The sequence below is a fragment of the Nothoprocta perdicaria genome, unplaced genomic scaffold (assembly GCF_003342845.1).
Source record: "Nothoprocta perdicaria isolate Ctin4 unplaced genomic scaffold, notPer1 scaffold_158, whole genome shotgun sequence".
Classification (NCBI taxonomy): Eukaryota; Metazoa; Chordata; class Aves; order Tinamiformes; family Tinamidae; genus Nothoprocta; species Nothoprocta perdicaria.
The window spans coordinates 1531728-1552001 of NW_020454738.1; the positions used below are offsets into that span (position 1 = coordinate 1531728).

The window sequence follows — 20274 nt, forward strand, 5'->3', positions numbered from 1 at the left end:
AAGCTTTCAAAGGATTTTTTTTTTTTTCATGATGAGGACAAGACTGTGACCCTCACAACATATAAATTAGAACTTTTTTTCATCTAAAGAGTTAACAGAGATTTTAAATATATATATATATAAATATATATTTATCCAGGCAGTGATTAAATTGTCCAGTAGGTGGCTGGCATTCTCCGGCACTAGCCTGCAGCTTCCATAGAATTACTGTAATCATTTAAGCAAGCTTGCTCTCATCATGTGAAGCAGGGAAGGAATTGACGTCCAGAAGATCCTGCCTATAAGATCCGAGTCATCAAAGGAGCTGCTSTTTTTCCTCACTTTAAATCTGCCTGGAAAATGCAGGTGCTAAAACCCGGAAGAGACTGGGACTGCAACATGAATGACAGCAACTATAAGAAGTTCTTGCTTTTTGTGATTCCCTTATTTCAGAGTCAGTTCTGCTCGGCAAAACTGAAGCTGGAAATTTAGCCTTGCATTTGAAAATGCCTCCCACTTACTGGTCTTTGAATTTGATAGATGGCCTTTCAGAACTGAGGAATACATAGCAGCACGATGAATCCGTGAGGAAAAAAGGCAAGTTTCAGGATTCAAACTACACTAAAAGATGGTCTCTCCTAAACTTATGGAATCACGAGTGTTGAATTGTGTGTCCTTGCTTTTTGGCTTGTTTATTTTCAAGATGTATCACAAAGTGGCATGACTTTTAAACTTCAGGCTGTTTAAAGCAGCAAAATTAAAGTGAAAGATTTTTTATGAGGATTTTCAAAGAAAATTTGCTTCAGAGAAGAGCTAAGTGGGACAATGGCATCGGGAGAGTGTCTCCTGCTAGACCCAGAGATGGATACCTTCATTCTCTACAACATCTCTGCCAACCACAGTGCAAATTTCTCCATGCCGAGTGATGACTGGTTTTACCCAGCGTTCCTGTATGCCATCCCCACCATCTACGGGATCATCATTTTGATAGGCCTTATCGGCAATATCACTTTGATCAAGATCTTCTGTACTGTGAAATCYATGAGAAATGTCCCTAATTTGTTCATATCCAGTTTGGCTTTAGGAGACCTGCTGCTTTTAGTGACTTGTGTGCCTGTGGATGCCAGCAGGTACCTTGCTGATGAATGGCTGTTTGGCAGAATTGGATGCAAACTTATCCCCTTCATACAACTCACTTCTGTAGGGGTGTCAGTCTTTACCCTGACTGCTCTCTCCGCTGACAGGTAAGCTTTCTGCTGCAGTCTTGCAAAGATGCCTGCCTATTTAAAAATCCATAAAATGCACAGTTGCAAATGCATGTTTTCAGGTAACAACCTGAATTAATGTAAGTGGCATTTTAAACCTAATGAGGAAAAAGAGCAATGTTATTTTATTTCTGGTGGTTATGAGTACAAAACTCATGGAGGTAGACTGAATGTAGGATATTTTTTTTCCTAGGCTAAACCAATGCTTATATAGTTTGGCTAATAGACTAATTTAATTAAAAGAAAGACAAAAGCAGACCGAGTTAAAACCCAGAGAGAGGAAAAATATTACAGAATGATGCTTTGTTAAAAGATAGCATTTTCAAATTTGCCAGAAAAATAATCGATCTGTAATTCATGAAGTGTGCAGGCACTGAGAGGAGCACTTCAAAGTGCAGTTAGAATCATTTCTTTATACTGTYTTGCTTTCTTGATGCTAGTTACATGTAGAGCAACAGTTTGTGAAATATGTTAAAAATATTCAAATGAGAGTGCCTAAAGTGAGGAATCTCAATCCACATTAGTCAGTATATTTTCCCTGATTAAATGATTTGTATCTTATCCAATCAAAACAGCTCTGTGCTGTTCATTCAGCAACTTTGTCTCCCAATAATATTTGGTAAAAACAATATGCAAAAGTTATGTTATTTTATAATATATAAAAAGGGTTGACTTTTACAGACAAGGTAATTCTAATAGGTGAGCACTATTTCAGACTTCTCTGAGGATTTTGAAATCAACCCCAGAGCATTTCAGTTTCAATGTCAAARCACATTTGAATTTAAATGTTATTTTGGAGGATATAGCCTAGCTTCCTGAAAGGATTTTAGGTACTTATTGAACTGTTTGCATTTATAAAAACATATATTCAAATCAAAGAGGCCAAGATACCTTGTTTGTAATTTTGGTACTTCAAAAAGACATTAAGGAATAATATGTAAACATGTTAAAGTTATGAAATCTCACAGAAGTGCCAAGATTTCTGTTGAGAAAAACTCTTTCAGATTTTTCCTGCTCAAAAAGACAAGGGGATTGTATTTCTTGATCAAAAGGAAGTGTTTTCACTGGCCACTTGAATGCCACTGTTTTTCTTCTCCTAAACTATCATTTTAAAACATGAAACTATTCTAAGACAGTTCACACATGTACTGCAGTAACTGGCATGTGGCTTCAGTGAAAGCAGATCACTCCATAGGGCCTTAGAGCAAGCTGAATGATCACTGTGTTTTGTAACCACGTTGRTTCAGCTCCCCTGTTTAAGCATACATACAAAAACAGCACTGTCTGTCCCAATAGCAGATGACAAATTTGCCTGTGCACCAAGAGCAATCTTCAGGGATGGGAAAGTAGGAAAACTATACAAATTTTCTCGTGAAGAAGCACCTGCACTTTCACTTTTGAGTTTCATATGACAGGTGGAACACTACCCGTTCTGAAAAAAAATCTTAGGAAAATAATAAATGTTTCTCTAGGAAATTGGTCTTTCCAGAGCTGTAATGTAAGTTGCCTTAAAAATGTCAGGAAAAGAAAAATGCACCATAAAGAAAAATATTATTTTGAAAAGATTTGTTGCTGTCTGATCACATGCAACATAAAGTAAACACTTAAAATGTTTTTACTGGGCAGCACATCAACAGCAGTTACTGTCTAAAGTGAGAGTATGTAACAGAAAACTGTAGCTGTAGCAAATTTGTTTTCTAATATCTTGAAATTCTCAATTTCGGTTTTATCTGAACCCTGTCAACCATCATGCTGCAGCTGAAATGTGACTTGACTATAAGGGAAACAGGCATGCAAGTGGAGGGAAGAGTTAATGCTCCTATTTTAAATGGGACCATTTTGACCTTTTCTAATATATCTGCTGCCTACTATAAAAGGAGATAATAACATAATTTCTACATTCTTCTTTAGATCTATGAAGCTTAAATGCTGTGCATTGAACTAGAAATGAGCCTTATCTGTTATATTTACTGAGTTTTCTATTTTGGCATATTATCAGCAGTGGTGGGATATTTTTGTTGCAAAAATATATGGCCTACATTTTGTCAGCTAACAGCCTATTARTCTAACTTCACTTTCTCAAAAATGTCATCCTGAACTCTAGGACCCAGTATAAATCATGCCAGAATCATTAAGAAAATAAACTTAAAATGTACAGAGAAAGCTTTCCAAAAATGAGTAGATCATAATAGKGCTGTGATGCCTTCCTAAGACTGCAGACCTACAACCCAAAAATTCTGCTGAGGACAGGCTTTGCACCTGGAGAGATACTATACTTGCACCCAAGATGATTTCAATTTTGAGTTCAACTGTGTTACTGTAGGACAGGTACATATGTCTATATCCTTGAGAACATATGTCTATGTTCCCAAGGACAGGAAGCAGCATGCCCCGAAGGAGCTTCCCAGATGGCCCTCCATCACTCCAGAGCCCTATGGAAATGCTGGCTTGCTTGCTTTGCAGCATGGCGAGGAGAATGGCAGCTGACATTACCCATGCACACCTTATCTCACATAGTACTTGCAGTCTAAAATGAGATCTACTCTGAGCTAGTCAGACAAGTGCCTTCTGGCCCATGGGGTGAAACTCCTCCAGAGGAGGATAAATCACCATTTCAGGATCCCTGTCTGTTTCCTTCAGTATAGACATAATCTTGCCATTTAGCATAAATTAGATGTATGTATTTGAGATGGCAAATGTTGAGTGATGTCAGTGTATCTGACATGCTCTCATGAGGCATCTGAATGATCCTGTTCTCAAAAATGGAAATRTTGGAGCCTGCAGAGAATAACCACATACCCAGCGTGATTTCTACTGCACTTCATGGCACTGACTCCATGGAAAGGGACCGTAAGTCTTGGGTGTCGATAATTCATAATTCTGCAAAGAAACAACCTCCAATCAGCTTCCACTAATAAAAGAAAAGGAGCAAAACTATCAGCATTACTGATCGAGGTATCATAGTGATGTCTAGTAGGATTTGGCATCTTTGGGATGAGAGGTCTACCACGTGAAGGATGGCACTGGAGTGTGAGACAACAAAATTCTTCCCACATAGGTTCCCATCCAAACACAAGATGAAAGCTGGTGGATGATAAGCAGATACAGTGCATGAGGGAGGAGTGACACAAGTAGATGACACACATCTTCTTGGTTGCTTTGGATCATCTTCTAAGGATTAGTCCCAGTTTTAGTACATCTTGCACAGTCTGTATTATATAAAGAAAGGTACCTTCTTGAGGCACTCTTATCCTCTTTCCATTTTCACTTGCCCATATTTTAAGTTGGATTAAATACATATATATATATATATAAATATAAAGGAATCTATCATCTTCTGATGACTGTAAACTCTTAGCTAAATGCTAGCTTCCACCACAGCACTTAGAGCTTCTTAGAGTTTTGYCCTGCCAATACAGTTACACATACAACTGACTGCTCACTTGCAACCTTTTCTCAAAGACTGTGTTTTGCCAAAATACAGGATAAACAGCTGATTTTCAATCTTCCTGCTGCAAGAGTTGCCCAGTCTGAGTCATATACATGCACACGTGCATACCTGCACATTTTGTTAGGTAGGACATAGCCCAAAGAATCCCAGTGGATTTAGGCCAGCTCTGTGTACAACAATAAGCCAATGTYAGGCTAAAATGAATTTTTTCAATAGAGTGTGGAAGAAAGGGCAAAGAAGAGTTAACAATATTGCAATTGTATTTTATGTGGAACCACTCTACTGGCTGCATGATACTTGCATCTGCCCAGCTCTATTTGCAGGAGCAGTGAGGGTTGTCAGMGGGACTTGTTCTCCTGTCACCACTGCAGATTTGCAGAAGAACCAGCACAGGGTTAAGGCCTGTGGTGAGTTTACAGCCACCTTGTATGAGTGATAAGGCGTCACGGCTGAGTATACAAGAGCAAGGGGACAAGAGGTCAATGTGCGGCTATGAGTGCTTGTGTGTTTTAGAAAGGCTGCAAATGAATTTGGCAACTGAGGGACAWCTATATGCACTGCTGCTCTGCTCTGCTGAGACAGATTTCTTTAGCTGGTGCTCAGGGCATCCTCCCAAKGTGGGTGGCTGAGTGTGGGACACCTCCCTGTCCTCCCTGTGGTGTAAGGGATGGAAGGGTACTGTGAGAGCAAGCACACCTGGGATGCTAGTCCATCTGGCCAAGAAGCCAAAGGTGCCTCATGAGTAATAAGGAATTTAAAAATGTCTTTGTGAAGTAAGAGGAAACTCAGCCCATTTAATTACTCTYGTCATGGGAAATGTCTTTATTTAATTGACTATTTCTTCTATGACTGACAGGGTTCATACATTTGCATTTGAATTACCTGAGCTGTCAAGAATTGATCGTACTTCCCCGCTCTTTTTCTGAAATAGTAAAAAATCAAACGACCTGGTGCTCATGCAGTAAAAGGTTTCTGAAGTAAAGTTGTTTTTACAAACATATGACAGAGTAAATGCAGAAACCTAATCGAAGTTTGCAAATGAATCTTTATTTCTGTACACTTCAGCTTATCAAGATTTTAGAGTTGGCAAACTGTAGGAATGTCTACCACATCAATCTGCCAGCCGGCCAGGCACAGAATGGAGCATCCTTTAGCATGGGTAGACATCCAGGAACAAATTATGAACACGAGTTTAGGTTGCTTACATTGGCAAGACCAGCTCTCAAAATCAGGAACTGAAGTAGAGTGGTCTCTGAGAAATGAAATGAAGGAGTTAGAAACTGAGATTACTTTTGGAAATGTGTTCCTTTGTGTTTGGATGCAGGGATGCAGTGGTACTTCTGGCAGTGCTGTGTCCCTTGCAGAGGTCACAGATGTTCCTGTGTTCTGGATATTCCTTCTGATGTTCTGATTTTTTTTTTTTTTTTTTAGCACCATCAGCCTTAAAATGACAGATACTTGGTGATTATTAATTTATTTCTGAGAATCTAGCCACAGCATTCATGAAATCTCTCTAATGTCACTGAGATACTATTTTTGGGCATTTTCTTTTTGGTACTATAATTTACTGTGCAGCCACAGGAAGTTTTTGAACAGGAAAAAAAAAAAAAAAAGCCACTCTCTGACTTACCAAGACAATCCATWACCTAGCTTATGCAAATAGCTTTTGCAGAATATCATTCTGCCAGTACAATGGTCTAAAATAGTCAGTATGGATTCACTAAGGGAAAGTCATGTTTGACTGATAGCCGTCTATGATGGGATGACTGGATGGATGGATGGATGATGGGAGAGCTGTGGATGTTGTCTACCTTGATGTCAGCAAGGCTTTTSACACTGTTTCACATAACATTCTCTTAAGGAAGCCCAGGAAGTGTGAGTTAGATGAGTGGACAGTGAGGTGGATTGAGAATTGGCTGGATGTCAAAGCTCAGAGGGTGGCRATAAATGGTGCTGAGTCTAGTTGGAGGCCTGTGGCCAGTGACGTCCCCTAGGGGTCAATACTGGGCCCAGTGCCGTTCAGCTTACTCAACAATTACTTGGAGGAGGGCACTGAGTGCACCCTGAGCAAATTTGCACACGATCCCAAGCTGAGTGGAGTGGCCAACACTCTGGAGGGCTGTGCTGCCATTCAGAGAGACCTGGACAGACTGGAGAGTTGGGCAGAGAGGAACCTCATGAGGTTCAACAAGGACAAGTGCAGGGTCCTGCACCTGGGGAGGAATAACCCCAGGCAYCAGTACAGATTTGAGGTTAACCTGCTGGAAAGCAGCTCCATGGAGAGGGACCTGGGAGTCCTGGTTGACACCAAGTTAACCATGAGTSAGCAGTGTGCCCTCGTGGCCAAGAAGGCCAATGGGATCCTGGCTGCATCAGGAGGAGCGTTGCCAGCAGGTCAAGGGAGGGGATCCTGCCCCTCTTCTCAGCTCTGGTGAGGCCGCACCTGGAGTATTGTGTGCAGTTCTGGGCYCCCCAGTATAGGAGGGATGTGGAGCTTCTAGAGAGGGTCCAGTGGAGGGCAACCAATATGGTTAAGGGACTGGAGCATCTATTGTACRAGGAAAGATTAAGTGAGCTGGGCCTGTCTGGCTTGGAGAAGAGAAGACTGAGAGAGGATCTGATTAATATGTGTAAGGACATTAAGGGTGAATGTAGGGAGGAAGGGGACAAACTCTTCTTAGTGGTGGACAGTGATAGGATAAGGGGCAATGGGTGTAAGCCAGAACATCAGTTCTTCCAAAGTCAATAAGAAAACCTGAGGGGCTTCAAATCCCCATGCAAAGGATTTGCTCCCCTAGAAGCCCTGAGTACCCTCTCCTGGAGAGGGAGGCTGGATCCTAGCTACCTGCTTTTCTTCCATCTAGCTGTTCCTCCTGTGCTTCATGCATAGTGCATGTGCAGATGGACACGCGCATCTCTTCCAGCTGATGGACAGARCCTTAGATCCTGCGTTGCTGACCACTCTGTCAACACAATATAAACACTCTTAACAACCTTATTTTTACCTTTCATTTCCTCAGCCCTTGCATCCATTTGCACCAAACAGCACAAACTTTCTGAGTGTCTTGATTAGCCAGAGCAGATGGCTAAAACACGATAGATGTGATTCTATTACCAGGAACATTACAGCTTCCATTTATATCACTGGGACTCATGCGCAGATCTGAGGGCAGAGTCAGTGCTAATGTGCTGGAGACTGTCAATATTTAAGCAATCAAAGGGAAGAAAAGTTGGATTACCTATTGTTTACATTTCAGTAAAACCTAAAAATCCCAATCAGTTGTCATGGTCTCAAGGTACGAGGTGCTGTACACACTGCTAACCAGGAGAGGAAGTGACGCCGGGGAATTTTCAGACTGTGTGTCAGATTGCATGCTGCAATCTAGGAGGTTATTCCTGCTGACAGTGATGGGCCCATGGTGGTCACATCAGCTCAGGCATTAGTATCCGGTGTTCAGGTGTGGGGCAAATCTCTCATCCTGACCACAAAAGAGCAGAAGGATGTTCAGTGAACAAGGGCAAGGCAGCCTGGGCTGAATAGTTTGCAGTATAAGCTGTGACACATCCAACAGTTGTTTTGCTCACAAACAGGTTCTGCAATAGCCTGTTTTCATTTTGGAATGTGATCCCAACACTAAGACTGTGAGGATACTCTCAAGTGGTTTATCACCAGTTCTGCATTAATGTGCTTCACACACTAAGATACCAGGAGCTGTGAGATCCTATGTGACCATAGCAATCCATAGTATGCTGCTCACTTGCATGCGCACCTTCTGCTGAGAATGACCTTAGGCAGAGCAGTAAATTTCAACATCCAGAAGAGCAAACTGTGTCCTAGGGTAGAAGCTGAGGGTGACCTCTGGACTCTTTGCAGTGGCAAGAAACTAAAAGGTATCCCAGCAGTAAGCGGGAGCATGTACTGCAGAGGAAGGCAGAAAACTTAWGTCTCTTGTAAGAAACTACATTCCTGACCCCAGTTTGGTAATCAGTTTCACCTGAGTGCAGGAAGCTGCAGAACATCTAAGGGAGGTACATTCTTAGATCTGCTCCTTTTGTCCTCATCTGCTCTTCCACTGTATCCAGGCTTTGCAGCTTCATGGGAAAGCAGAAGGGAAACCAGTACTGTGCTACATTAAGAGGACAAACTATTTCTTGATACTTGCAAACAGCCCTGAAACATGAGATTTACTCACAGCCTCTCAAATAGCCTTGGAGATCCAGACGCAAGGATGGCACTAGCTGCTTTCACCAGTTCAGTAACTCTTCCCACAGCYCACCTGCACGCATAGAGGTTGCTGATTATTTCTCAGTCTCTGGATTAAACCAGGTCATTTCAGTGACACAAAATAACCTCYTAGGTACTCTGACTAAAGATGCAGATACCAACCTGTCCCTCACAAGCGTTTCCAGCAACCTGTTGTCCTCACTGCTTAGAAACAATGTCATGTTTCAAACCTAAATTTATCTGATCTTTAACCATTTTATCTGCTTGCACATTTCTCAGTAGGATGGAAATATTCCTCATTTCATAGAATCATATAATCATAGAATACTTAAGGTTGGAAGGGACCTCAGAGGTCATCTAGTCCAACCTCCCTGCTCACGCAGGGTCACCTAGAGCACGTGGCACAGGGTTGCATCCAAATGGCTTTTAAAGATCTCCAAAGAAGTAGACTCCACAACCACCCTGGGCAGCCTGTTCCAGGGCTCTGTCACCCTCACTGTCAAGAAGTGTTTCCTTAAGTTCCTGTGGAACTTTTGGTGCCTCAGTTGTGGCCATTTCCTCTAGTCCTATACTGTCCACCGCTGAAAAGAGGCTGGCTCCCATCCTCCTCCCTCCCTCCCTTGAGGTATTTATAGACACTGATCAGGTCCCCCCTCAGCCTTCTCTTCTCCAGGCTGAACAGRCCCAGCTCCCCCAGCCTTTGCTCATAGGACAGATGTTCCAGGCCCCTGATCATCCTGGTAGCCCTGCGCTGGACTCTCTCCAGCAGCTCCACATCCCTCTTGTCCTGGGGAGCCCAGAACTGGACACAGTACTCCAGATGTGGCCTTACCAGGGCTGTGTAGAGGGGACAATCACCTTTCTTGACCTGCTGGAGACGCTCTTCTTAATGCATTCTGCTTTTCTTGCTGTGAAAATATCTTTACATGCTGATCATCCTTGAAAGCCACTGTTCATCTAAATTGACATAAAAATGTTTTCTCTGGTCTTGTCTCCCTTTGGCAGTACGCTTTAAACTCTTCCCAATATCTAGTGTTCTTGGATGTAGACAATACCACAAACMGGACATTCAGCATGGTCCTGTCCTTTCACCACTGAAATGACATTACTGAGATATTGCTAATAATAATCTTACTGATAACCAAGGACTGCATTAGACTTTTTCCCCAAAATTGAGCTGGAAATTTATATGGAGATGATGGTCTCTTATGATGGCTATTTTTATGAAATTACAGCATTAGTATTACTTAAGCATCAGTTAAACAAACCAGACCTTTAAACTAGCTAGTTCAGGAACTGATTATACTAAAGACCCGACACTGTAAGAATGACATGAGATATTTCATTTTCTCAGATGCAGTACAGAGATGCTCAAAGATCTTTCTCATCTCTTTCCCTAGAAGATTCCCAATCTGTTACATAACATGTCCAGGTAGAGTGGTGATAAATGAGGCCAAGTCCAGCTGGAGGCCTGTGGCCAGTYGTGTCCCCCAGGGTCAGTACTGGGCCCGTGCTGTTCAACCTGTTCATCAATGACCTGGATGATGACATTGAGGACACCCTGAGAAAGTTTGTTGATGATATCAAGCTGGGTGGAGTGGCGACACTCCAGAGGGCTGTGCTGCCATTCAGAGGGACCTGGACAGGCTGGAGAGTTGGGCAGAGAGGAACCTCATGAGGTTCAACAAGGACAAGTGCAGGGTCCTGCACCTGGGGAGGAATAACCCCAGGCGTCAGGACAGATTAGGGGTCGACCTGCTGGAAAGCAGCTCCATGGAGAAGGACCTGGGAGTCCTGATTGACACTAAGTTAACCATGAGTCAGCAGTGCCCTCRTGGCCAAGAAGGCCAATGGGATCCTGGCCTGCATCAGGAGGAGTGTTGCCAGCAGGTCAAGGGAGGTGATTCTGCCCCTCTACTCAGCTCTGGTGAAGCCACACCTGGAGTACTGTGTGTAGTTCTGGGCTCCCCAGTATAAGAGGGATGTGTGCCTTCTGGAGAGGGTCCAGTGAAGGGCAACCAATATGGTTAAGGGACTGGAGCATCTCTCGTATGAGGAAAGACTGAGTTAGTTGTGCCTGTCTGGCTTGGAGAAGAGAAGGCTGAGGGGGGATCTGATTAACATGTGTAAGTACATGAAGGGAGAATGTAGGGAGGAAGGGGACAAGCTCTTCTCATTGGTGGCCAGTGACAGGACAAGGGGTAATGAGTGTAAGTTGAAACACAGGCAGTTCCCTCTCCATGTGATGAGGACCTTCTTTCCTGTGAGGGTGACAGAGCCCTGGCACAGGGAGGTTGTGGAGTCTCCTGCTCTGGAGATCTTCTAAACCCGCCTGGATGTTGCCCTGTGCTACATGCTCTAGGTGTTCCTGCTTGAGCGGGAAGGTTGAAGTAGATGATCTCTAGAGGTCCCTTTCAACCTTAAACATTCTGTGATTCAGTGATTAGGTCCTACGTACATTATTTTGCACATTGATATGGCTTCTGTTAGACTATGGTCATTTATGCCAATCATTCCRTGATACTTCAGTCAGCAGTTTTGTCAGTCAGCACGCCATCTGCAAACTTTCCCAGCAAACTGCTGCAAACAGCCTTCTAGAGAGTGTTGATAAGTGCAGCCAGGGTGCATTCCCAGGAGCCAGGCTAGGGATAGCTCCATGCTCGGGTATCTCCGTACTAGCACATCTGGAGATGTGTTGCAGAGCATGCTGGTGTTGCCATTGGGTTYGGGGTTCCCCTGACACCTCTCCCCTAGCCTGGACATGGCCTCAGCACTTTTACTGTCACCCCTGTGCCATGGGAGAGGCACAAAGATGGTGTGAGTATGGATGGTGGAAAACACATGTGCYTGGGCACATACATGAGCACTTCCACATGTAAGGTCACCATGTCAGCATGACCACCCTTACACACCAGTATGGCCCACATCCCTTTCACATGACTGATAATCCTGTAAAGACAGGAAGAAATTTATTTTTACAAAATCTATCACGCATTAAACAATAGAAGTTTCTGTTAATTATAATTTCTCAGTAGTATTGACAGCTCCATTATTCTGTCAACAGCTGACCTCAGGCAATCCAAGTACTCACAAAATCCTGGTTCACACCTTTCTAAACCTCACAACTTCAAGCCAATTCTCATGTTCTTGGGAATTTCTCCAGTTTTTCAAGATTTGTAAAAAGTACACACCAGTGGATATAGTTGTTCCCTAGAAGGTTCCTTTAATAATGCAAGGTGTAAATCATGCAGGTTGCTGGTGTGAAAACTTTTTGTGCTAGCAGCTGTTGGTTCACATCTTCTTCATACAGCAGGCAAGCTTTCTACTACGTCTACAGCAGCACACATGGTGAGTTGTGTGCCTCTGAATTTATTCTTAAAGACCAATACCTAGTGATTGCTTTCCATGTTGTCTCCATTACTGTTTATGCTTTCACCATTTACATGTTTGGCTGAATTACTGATTTTCTGTTCCTGATATATTTAAAAATGCACATTTGTCTGTCATGCAGTGACCTTTGATTTTTTGTTAGCTCCTTCAGCTTCCCTTATCAGACACCTACATTTTTAAACTCTGATATTTACTGCCATTTACGTTTGCTTTTTTTCCCATCTGTTGTATATTGATTTTTTAAATTATRCCGTTGAGGTTTTATCACAACTCCACTTTTTCTCTCAGTCAGAATAGCTTTATGCCTGGCATATTTTTTTCAGGGCAGGGTGGGGAGAATATTGCTCAACTACTTATGTGTCTTTTGTATTGCCCACTTTACTTTTACTTTTACTTTCCCAATTAGTTATACTGATGGCTGGTGCTTAGAAACATGTCAAACTGGGGTATTGACTGTGTGGGGGGACTCAGAGGGTGTTTTTAAAACAATGATTACCATCCCTCCCTCAGATGACAAGTCCCAAATCCAATTGCAAAACCTGCRTCAAACTGCTAGGTTGTCCCCACTGAAATCATTGATTTGGAATCAGGACTTCAGTCAAAGACTTCACTGAAGATCACATGCTGAAAATAGGATGYAGTTTCTAATAGGGAAAATGTTCACAGAACTCTCACTACTGCCTATAGTAATCTTCCCATCCATTGCTTTATTTATCTATACTTAATTCATGAGTTTGTGCTCTGGATAGTAGTGAATGGGAATAACAGTTTCTATTTTTTCACTATGTTTTAAGCACTCCTTTGCAGTGTAATTTACTATTGCCTAAAACACTTTGTCTCTACTCTCGCTCTTTAATCTGATTCATTCCTAGACTGAAATTCTTGTTAATCTAGATTCTAGGATGGTGTAGCAGTGTGCAGGAATATGGACTGAAATTGGAATTCAGGTGTAAAAAGTAATAACTATGTCACTTCCATCATTGCATTTTTTCACCCCTTGTCCCCACTGAAATGTCAATTGAAAGGAAGTACATGGCAATGTATGTGAGACTAGCCCATTAGAGATGTCTTTGTGCCCATGTCCTATTTAAAGCACATGGACACATAGTCACAAAAAAATGGACATTTACCCAAGAATCATGCATAATAATGAGAATTTAAACTAGGTATGCTGAAAGCAGACAGACCCAAAATAGATTGCAGACATGTGTTTATGGGTTAGCAATTTTGTAGATTGCTAGCATGGGCTAGCAATTTTGTAGATTTATTGAATTATTTGTATTCAAAACTATAAATATTCATAGTGTTTATGGCAGCAACAATAAAAAAAGTTTGGAACATTGTATTTATCACAATTTTCTTCAGATACTTAATAAGATTTTTTTTTTTTTGCTTTCAAAATAGGACAAGGCTGCATGTGTCTCATTTATGCATTCTTCATATAGCACAAAGTTTTTCCTTATTGCTGGAGACTTTTTRCATAATAATAAAGCAAGTCCTTTAGATTAGGTAGGCTAAGCAATAATGGGATGCTAGCAGAATATAATAGCAAATCTTAAATGAGAAGATTTTCATTTACTGTTCTGTTCATAGGCCAAGACCAGATCAAAGTTCATATATTAAGCTTACAAATGGAAACAAATGACTCTGAGGATCAGAGTACATKTTTTTTTCCTGTTTTGGTTTCAGGTGGAAACAAAAATATGGGAATATACTGACTAAAAGACTGTTCTTTCATCATTACAATAGTAAGCCTTGCAATTTCAGGAACTCATTTTCTAGAGTAAGGAAGAATGCAGCATTTCTACTTCATAGTAATTACCATGGCTATTTTTTTTCTAGGACTCTAGTCCACTCCAACTAATCTCTGCTTTTTATTTAAATTTCAGGTTCACATTAGCCCAATATCTCAAAATAGAGCTCAATTAAAACAGAATAAGAAGCTTGAAAGTGGCTTSCAGCTTCAGACAAAAACAGAAGCCATAAAGTAGATCTGAAAGATGACAAATCTGTCTGCCATTCTGCAGCAGTATAAGCAGTGGGACTGGTAAAGAAGCAGGGACAGAAAAGCTTTCAGAAATTTTGTTTGAACACTTCTTAAAGCACTTGTTTTTTCAGATGTTTTACAAATTCAAGAGTGGGGGCCAGGATCTTTTTATGTAAACACTCTGCAATATATAGTGATGGATGATATTATTTAGATGAAACRTATGTTAACTCTAAAGTACTCCTGTGCATCCCTTCCTGAATGTCAGAAGCCTTTAACCCTGTTGTAAGGATGAAGAGGTATGTTTGCAGAGCCACGGGGTTTGATATATGGAGTAGGACTTCTCATTTGACTTGGAAGGGAGGTGGAGAGAAGAGGTTGGGTGGGAGAAGAACACTTTTGCAGATGGCTCCTGTTGCCATAAAGGAGGAACATAATGAGCAGCAGAAATTGCAGTCTCACCTTGACGTGTTGTGCCATGCATGTGTTCATGGTCACAGAGGAGCTATGATTATTAAAAAAGACACTAGTGATATAGGCGGAATTAGGCTCCACTGACCTGCCACTTGTAAAGATAGGTGATATATCTCACCATAAAAAGGCTATCTGGTTACTCATCACTCACACTTATCAGACACATGGACTGTTATATAGGGAATACATATTAGCTTTAATTACTGGCATAAAAGAAGGAGAAAGGCAACAGTACAAAGCAGTCAAAAAAGAGAAAGGCAAGCTAAGCTGCCTGCAGCATCGGCTTCCCCAAACAGCAGAGCATTAACTCCTTAAAAAAAAAAAAAAAAAAGAGAGAGACCATATGGTGCTCAATTAATTTAAAATCCAAGGAAAAATACCTAGTATTCCTCTGGAGCTTTAGTTGACTCAATTTGATTTTTGTGACTGATTTGTTTGTAAGAGGATGAAGGTAAAAGGGGAAAAAAAAAAGAAAAAAACATGAGGGCCGCATACTGCTTTAGGGCTAAGGTACTTTCTTCTCTAGTATGAAAGCAAAAGCTATCCATCATATCTCTGCTTACAAGCATACAGACACTATGAATTTGAGAGCAAAGTCCATTTATATTTCTGCCAGTGTGTATTTTTTCTTAACTCAGTTGTGGAGTGCAAGAATGGCTGAAATAATTTGCATGAGCTGAGGAGCTGCATCTAGGGAACTTTAACATCCATCTGAGGTCGTATTTTGATCTGAGCCTTTGGAAAATATATCTGTAACTGCCTTTCTTGTGACAGAAATGTTTCTGTGTTTATTTTTAAAATTGTTGCTTTGGGACTAAGTATATAAAATTAACCAGTGTTTGCATAGTCAGAGTTTGACAGTGTATTTGGTAATGTTATCATTAGTAATATTAGAATTAACACTATGATAATGACACAACTTTCCACAATTTCCATGACATACTAAACTCAGTGGAAAAATATTTCCAACACAAAACCTTGTGTGTGTCACATTTTAGCAATCTATATTCATTTCAGTGGTTTCAGTTATGAGAAACACTTACACAACGAGTCCAACAGAGATCCTAAGAGACAAATACCGGATGTTTGCCAGGATTCAATGGAGAAACAAACACTTTGAGTTTCTGCCACACTTATTAAAAAATTCTAGTGATTGTAGCAAATTTGATCAGAAACTGAATTCTAGCTGGTGGAATTAGGTTGCAAAATGGCTGTGCACCGTTTGCTACTTTTGAATTCTTTTGTCAAGACACTGCGCTGGGTGAAGGTTCATTACGATGCCCAGGTAGTGCTGGCCTTGCCTCTGAAGGTGGAYGAAGCACGTTGTGGCATAAAGGCACGTTGTGGAGTCTCCCAAATCCTTTTTACAGCTTGAACCACTGTGCTGAAGCAGTGGCTTCATGACTAGGTTCCTCCCTCTAGGCTTGGAGAGCTACTCTGGAGAATAAGGACCATATCAGAGCTGTTATGCATGGTGAAGAAGCACATTCTCCTGTGTGACTGAATAATAAAGGCACTTTGGGAAAYTGCTATAATATACCAGAGCCTTACCAATAGATGTTCACCCTTGGCAAAACTCTCAGACAAAAATTTTGAGGTTAACTTGCAATTTTTACATTTAATGTGTATTTAAAATGATGGGTTGATTCTTTTAATCTAAAAAAAAAAAAAAAAAGGAGAAAAAAGAAGTAATTTGTATGTATTGTCGCAGAGAATGTGACACAGGAAACATCAACACTTCCTTTGTAGCTGCTGTGTACAAGGCAGATTGCAACCTAGCAAGTGCAATGGGATCAGAGAAGTCCATGGAATGAGCCATAGGTAAGGTCAGCATCTCGTTTGTATTTCCAGGCAAATCAGTAACCCAGATGTTTTCATTTGAGCTATTTGACAGCTGAGGAGAGATTGGATTTGATTTAAGCTCTTAATTACATTATTTTTTATTCAACTGAGTATTCAGAAAGCACATTTTTCTTTATAAGCTTTGGCCTTTATTGTGGTGCATGAATCATATCTTTGATTTTTAATCCTTTTTAAGAATTTCTTTACGAGTAGGTTGGGGAAGGAGTTCAGCTGAAGCACAGCAGTATCATAGAGTAATTAGAGAGGGAGAGGTGGAATGAAAGAGGAAGTAGAGGTGATAAACCCAAAGCCATGACTGGTTTAATTGCAGACAAGCTAACACATGCTCCCTTAGATCTCACATTACTGCATGAGTTGATAATAACACTGTTGTAGGAACTTTACATAATGTCTGTAACTCCACTGAGGTATGTGAACATACTCTTCAAAGTCTTCTTCAAAGTGGATTGGAGTATTCCAGTGCTGTAAGCTAAGCATGGGAAAGTTAAGTACCTCAGACTGACTCCAAAATTTAGCCATGAAATTGTCTATGAAGATACTCCTCTCACTATCCAGACTCCTTCTACAGAAAATGGAAATAGAGGCAACTCCTGAGGATTTACCATGCTCCCTCTCACAGATGTCTGTTTCAGCACTGGAAAAATCACTGCTGGAATTGCCTCTTTTCCTCACTGACTGTAGCAGAAACCTAGATAGGTGCTCTTCTCTCTGATACTATTAGTAGAGGAGATTCATTACATCCCCCTGTTCTAATGCAGATGTGGGAACTGAATTCAATTCATACAAATTCAGTCAATTATATGTTGGTCATTTACACCTGAGCTTCTTACCTTACACCTGTACTTTTCACAAGAAACAGASTGTTGTAGTAATAAGTGATGCTAAAAGTTAGAATTTGTTTGCTGGAGATGCAAATGGTATGGATTAGACATTGCTCCTGTCTTCATAGGGGTGGCCTACTGTAGAAATCAGAAGTGTCCAAGACTGAGTTTGTTGCTTTGATGCTGGTTGCAACTGACTTGATTGTGTAGAGCAGGAAAAACTGCACAGTAATTTCCTGTGTAGGCCAGRTATGGCCAGATCTCTAGTGATGGCCCTGGGGAGAGCAGAGGGATTCTCTGGGCAGAGTTGGGGGATATTAACTCACTGACAAAGAACAGCATTAGACAAAGCCATGGAAAGCTTGAAAAAGTATTTGACACCTGAGTTGAAAATATAGATGCTGAAAAAGAGGACTAGCTGCTGCTCAAAACGAGTCTAGCTTCCCGCAATTCTTACAAAATTTTAATCAAATTATAAAATTCAGAACTGCCCCCTCTTGAAAGTGACACGGGAAGGCAGAGAAGTAAATATATGAGCTCTGCTCAGTAATCAAGCAAGACATGCAGCTTTTTCACTTTCTGAGCACAGACCACAGGGAGCTCTTCCCCAGCCCCAGCCCTGGGAGGTGATCGGTGCACAGACCAGTGTGTCCCCACAGTGGATAAACTTCTGCACCCAGAAACAAAACTGACAAAGGAAAGYAGTGCTGTGGAAACAAAAGCCAGGGAGACACCCATTCAAACAGCAATGCAACTGGAAATAAAGGTTTCCACTAGGTCAATATTGACCATTAGGCATTAATACTCAGATGGAAATAAATTGCTGAAGATCTCTGAGTATGTTAGCTCACCATACAGTCAGTCATACAGATAGTCAGCAAAATAACTTGATTCAATTGCGACTATTGTTAGAAAACATGTACCCATATTCCTCTGTCTAAGAACCTACATTTTCAAAACCTACTTTACAGCTTTTTTTTTTTTTTTTTTTTTTTTTTTTTACTTTTGACCTCTGTAGATTTGGGTGTACAACGAGCACCTTGCATCCCAAACCTTTCATAAATGTTCTTTGTAGCTACTGTAGCAGGCTTTAAAAAATAAATGTCTAATAATCAGTACCAGCATTCCTAGCCATTTGTAGTTATGTTCTTTCAAAATTACATTGTTCAGAAATACCATCTTTAATTGAAATGAACTAATAACCTGAAGTGCATTCATTTTCTGGCTCTCTCTAATCTGTTTATGTTCATAAAAACAAAATGGAATCTTTCTCTGTATATTTCAGTTCATTCACATTACTGGAAATCGACACTAGAAAATATTCTCTCAGATGGCTGTATTTAAAAAAACACTGAAATAATCATATTACTATGCCATAGTGATAAACATACAATAAGCACCCATAGAAATAGCTTTGAATTAAAGCTATTGATACTTCGATATGTAATTCTTTGCTTTTTGTATTATTCTCTTTGAGATTTACTGAAGATGTTCAGTTAGCTAGTGCTTCTATCAATAATATATAACCGGTGAACTGGACTATAATTTGAGCTATTTTAGCTGCATTGTTTTAGCAATCTTCCTATCACTTCCACTTTATTATTGTAGCAATTATAACACCATATTTGTTTAAATGTTGTGATTTTCTTCACCAGAGACAATGATCTTGCACTGGAAGATTGTGCTTTGTAGTATGATGCCTCTCAACCCCCAACTTCAAAGTACAAGTTAAGACAGTGCTGGCCAACATGAAAAATATTATAGCTGTATAGCCTCAGTAAAGGGGAGAGCTTGACAAAACAGCCATTAAATGAGAGACTAATGAGCACAATGTTTGCAGTCTGTTAAAGAAATGAAAAACATTTACGCTAGATACCTGTGGGATCATAYGGAGAAACATCTGCATTTGGGAAGATGTCTAGATGCAGTCTTTAAATATAAAGTTTATATGTATGTATTTATGTACATACCTGTGTAAATATACATATATTTACATAAAAATACAGACAAATGTATATGTACACACATACACAGAGAGAGACTAGATGTGCTGAAGAGTGTTTATAACTCATAGCTGAATGCATTCTTATCTCGTAAATAAAGCAATTCTGCAAAACGAAAGAAAACAAAACGATCTACTGCATTGCTAATAGACTCCCATATAAAATGATGAGTGTGCAGACTACAGTATGTAGGGAACCTGTCACACACATGTGCTGTGTCTCTGGAGCTCACGTTCAGACTGCTGGAGCTCACATTCCTATGCCATCATGCCTCAAGCAGAGCACTATCCTGCTCCTGTCTCAAGGCCAAATTCAGTTGATTAAAGAGCCAAGATCCTAGAAGRAGCTTGGAAACAGACTCTTGAGCAACCATATAGAGACTGGGCAAGTACACTGCCATGGTAGATGGGCCAGGACAGTTGATGGCCTAGGATCTCAGCAACCCCATAGAGTGGACAGAGATCCTGGGGCCAATTGAGCCATGATAAGCGCAAGAGGTAGATCTTGAAAAAAGCATCTAACAAACAGAGCAATTCTGAAAATAGCAAGATTATGATGATTAAGAAGATAATAGTGAGCTTGAACAATAATTTATGAAAGAGACATAGAAATTTCTTCCTTTTTTTTTTTTTCTTTTGGAATTTTCCTTAAATATATATGTGAATTGTAAGTTATTTATAGTGCACTTTCTTGGAAGACTAGRGCTGTTCTGATATTCCCATTCTGTACATCAAGTTAAAATAAGTTTTTTTTTTTTTTCTTGGATCCTAAAATATGATTTTGCAAAAGGCTGAACTTCTGAAAAGAAAAATAGCA

The 20274-nt window shown here is 40.6% G+C and overlaps 1 protein-coding gene across 1 annotated transcript in view; it reads left to right on the forward strand.

Annotated features, from left to right (window-relative positions):
• Positions 1 to 208: 208 nt before the first annotated feature.
• The window catches only part of GRPR (gastrin releasing peptide receptor), a 26898-nt gene continuing 6832 nt past the window's right edge, over positions 209 to 20274 (forward strand). The window contains exon 1 of the mRNA XM_026035334.1: positions 209 to 1223. Within this exon, the coding sequence (XP_025891119.1) occupies positions 805 to 1223 (419 nt within the window). The 5' untranslated portion in view covers positions 209 to 804. The remainder of the gene's footprint in view (positions 1224 to 20274) is intronic.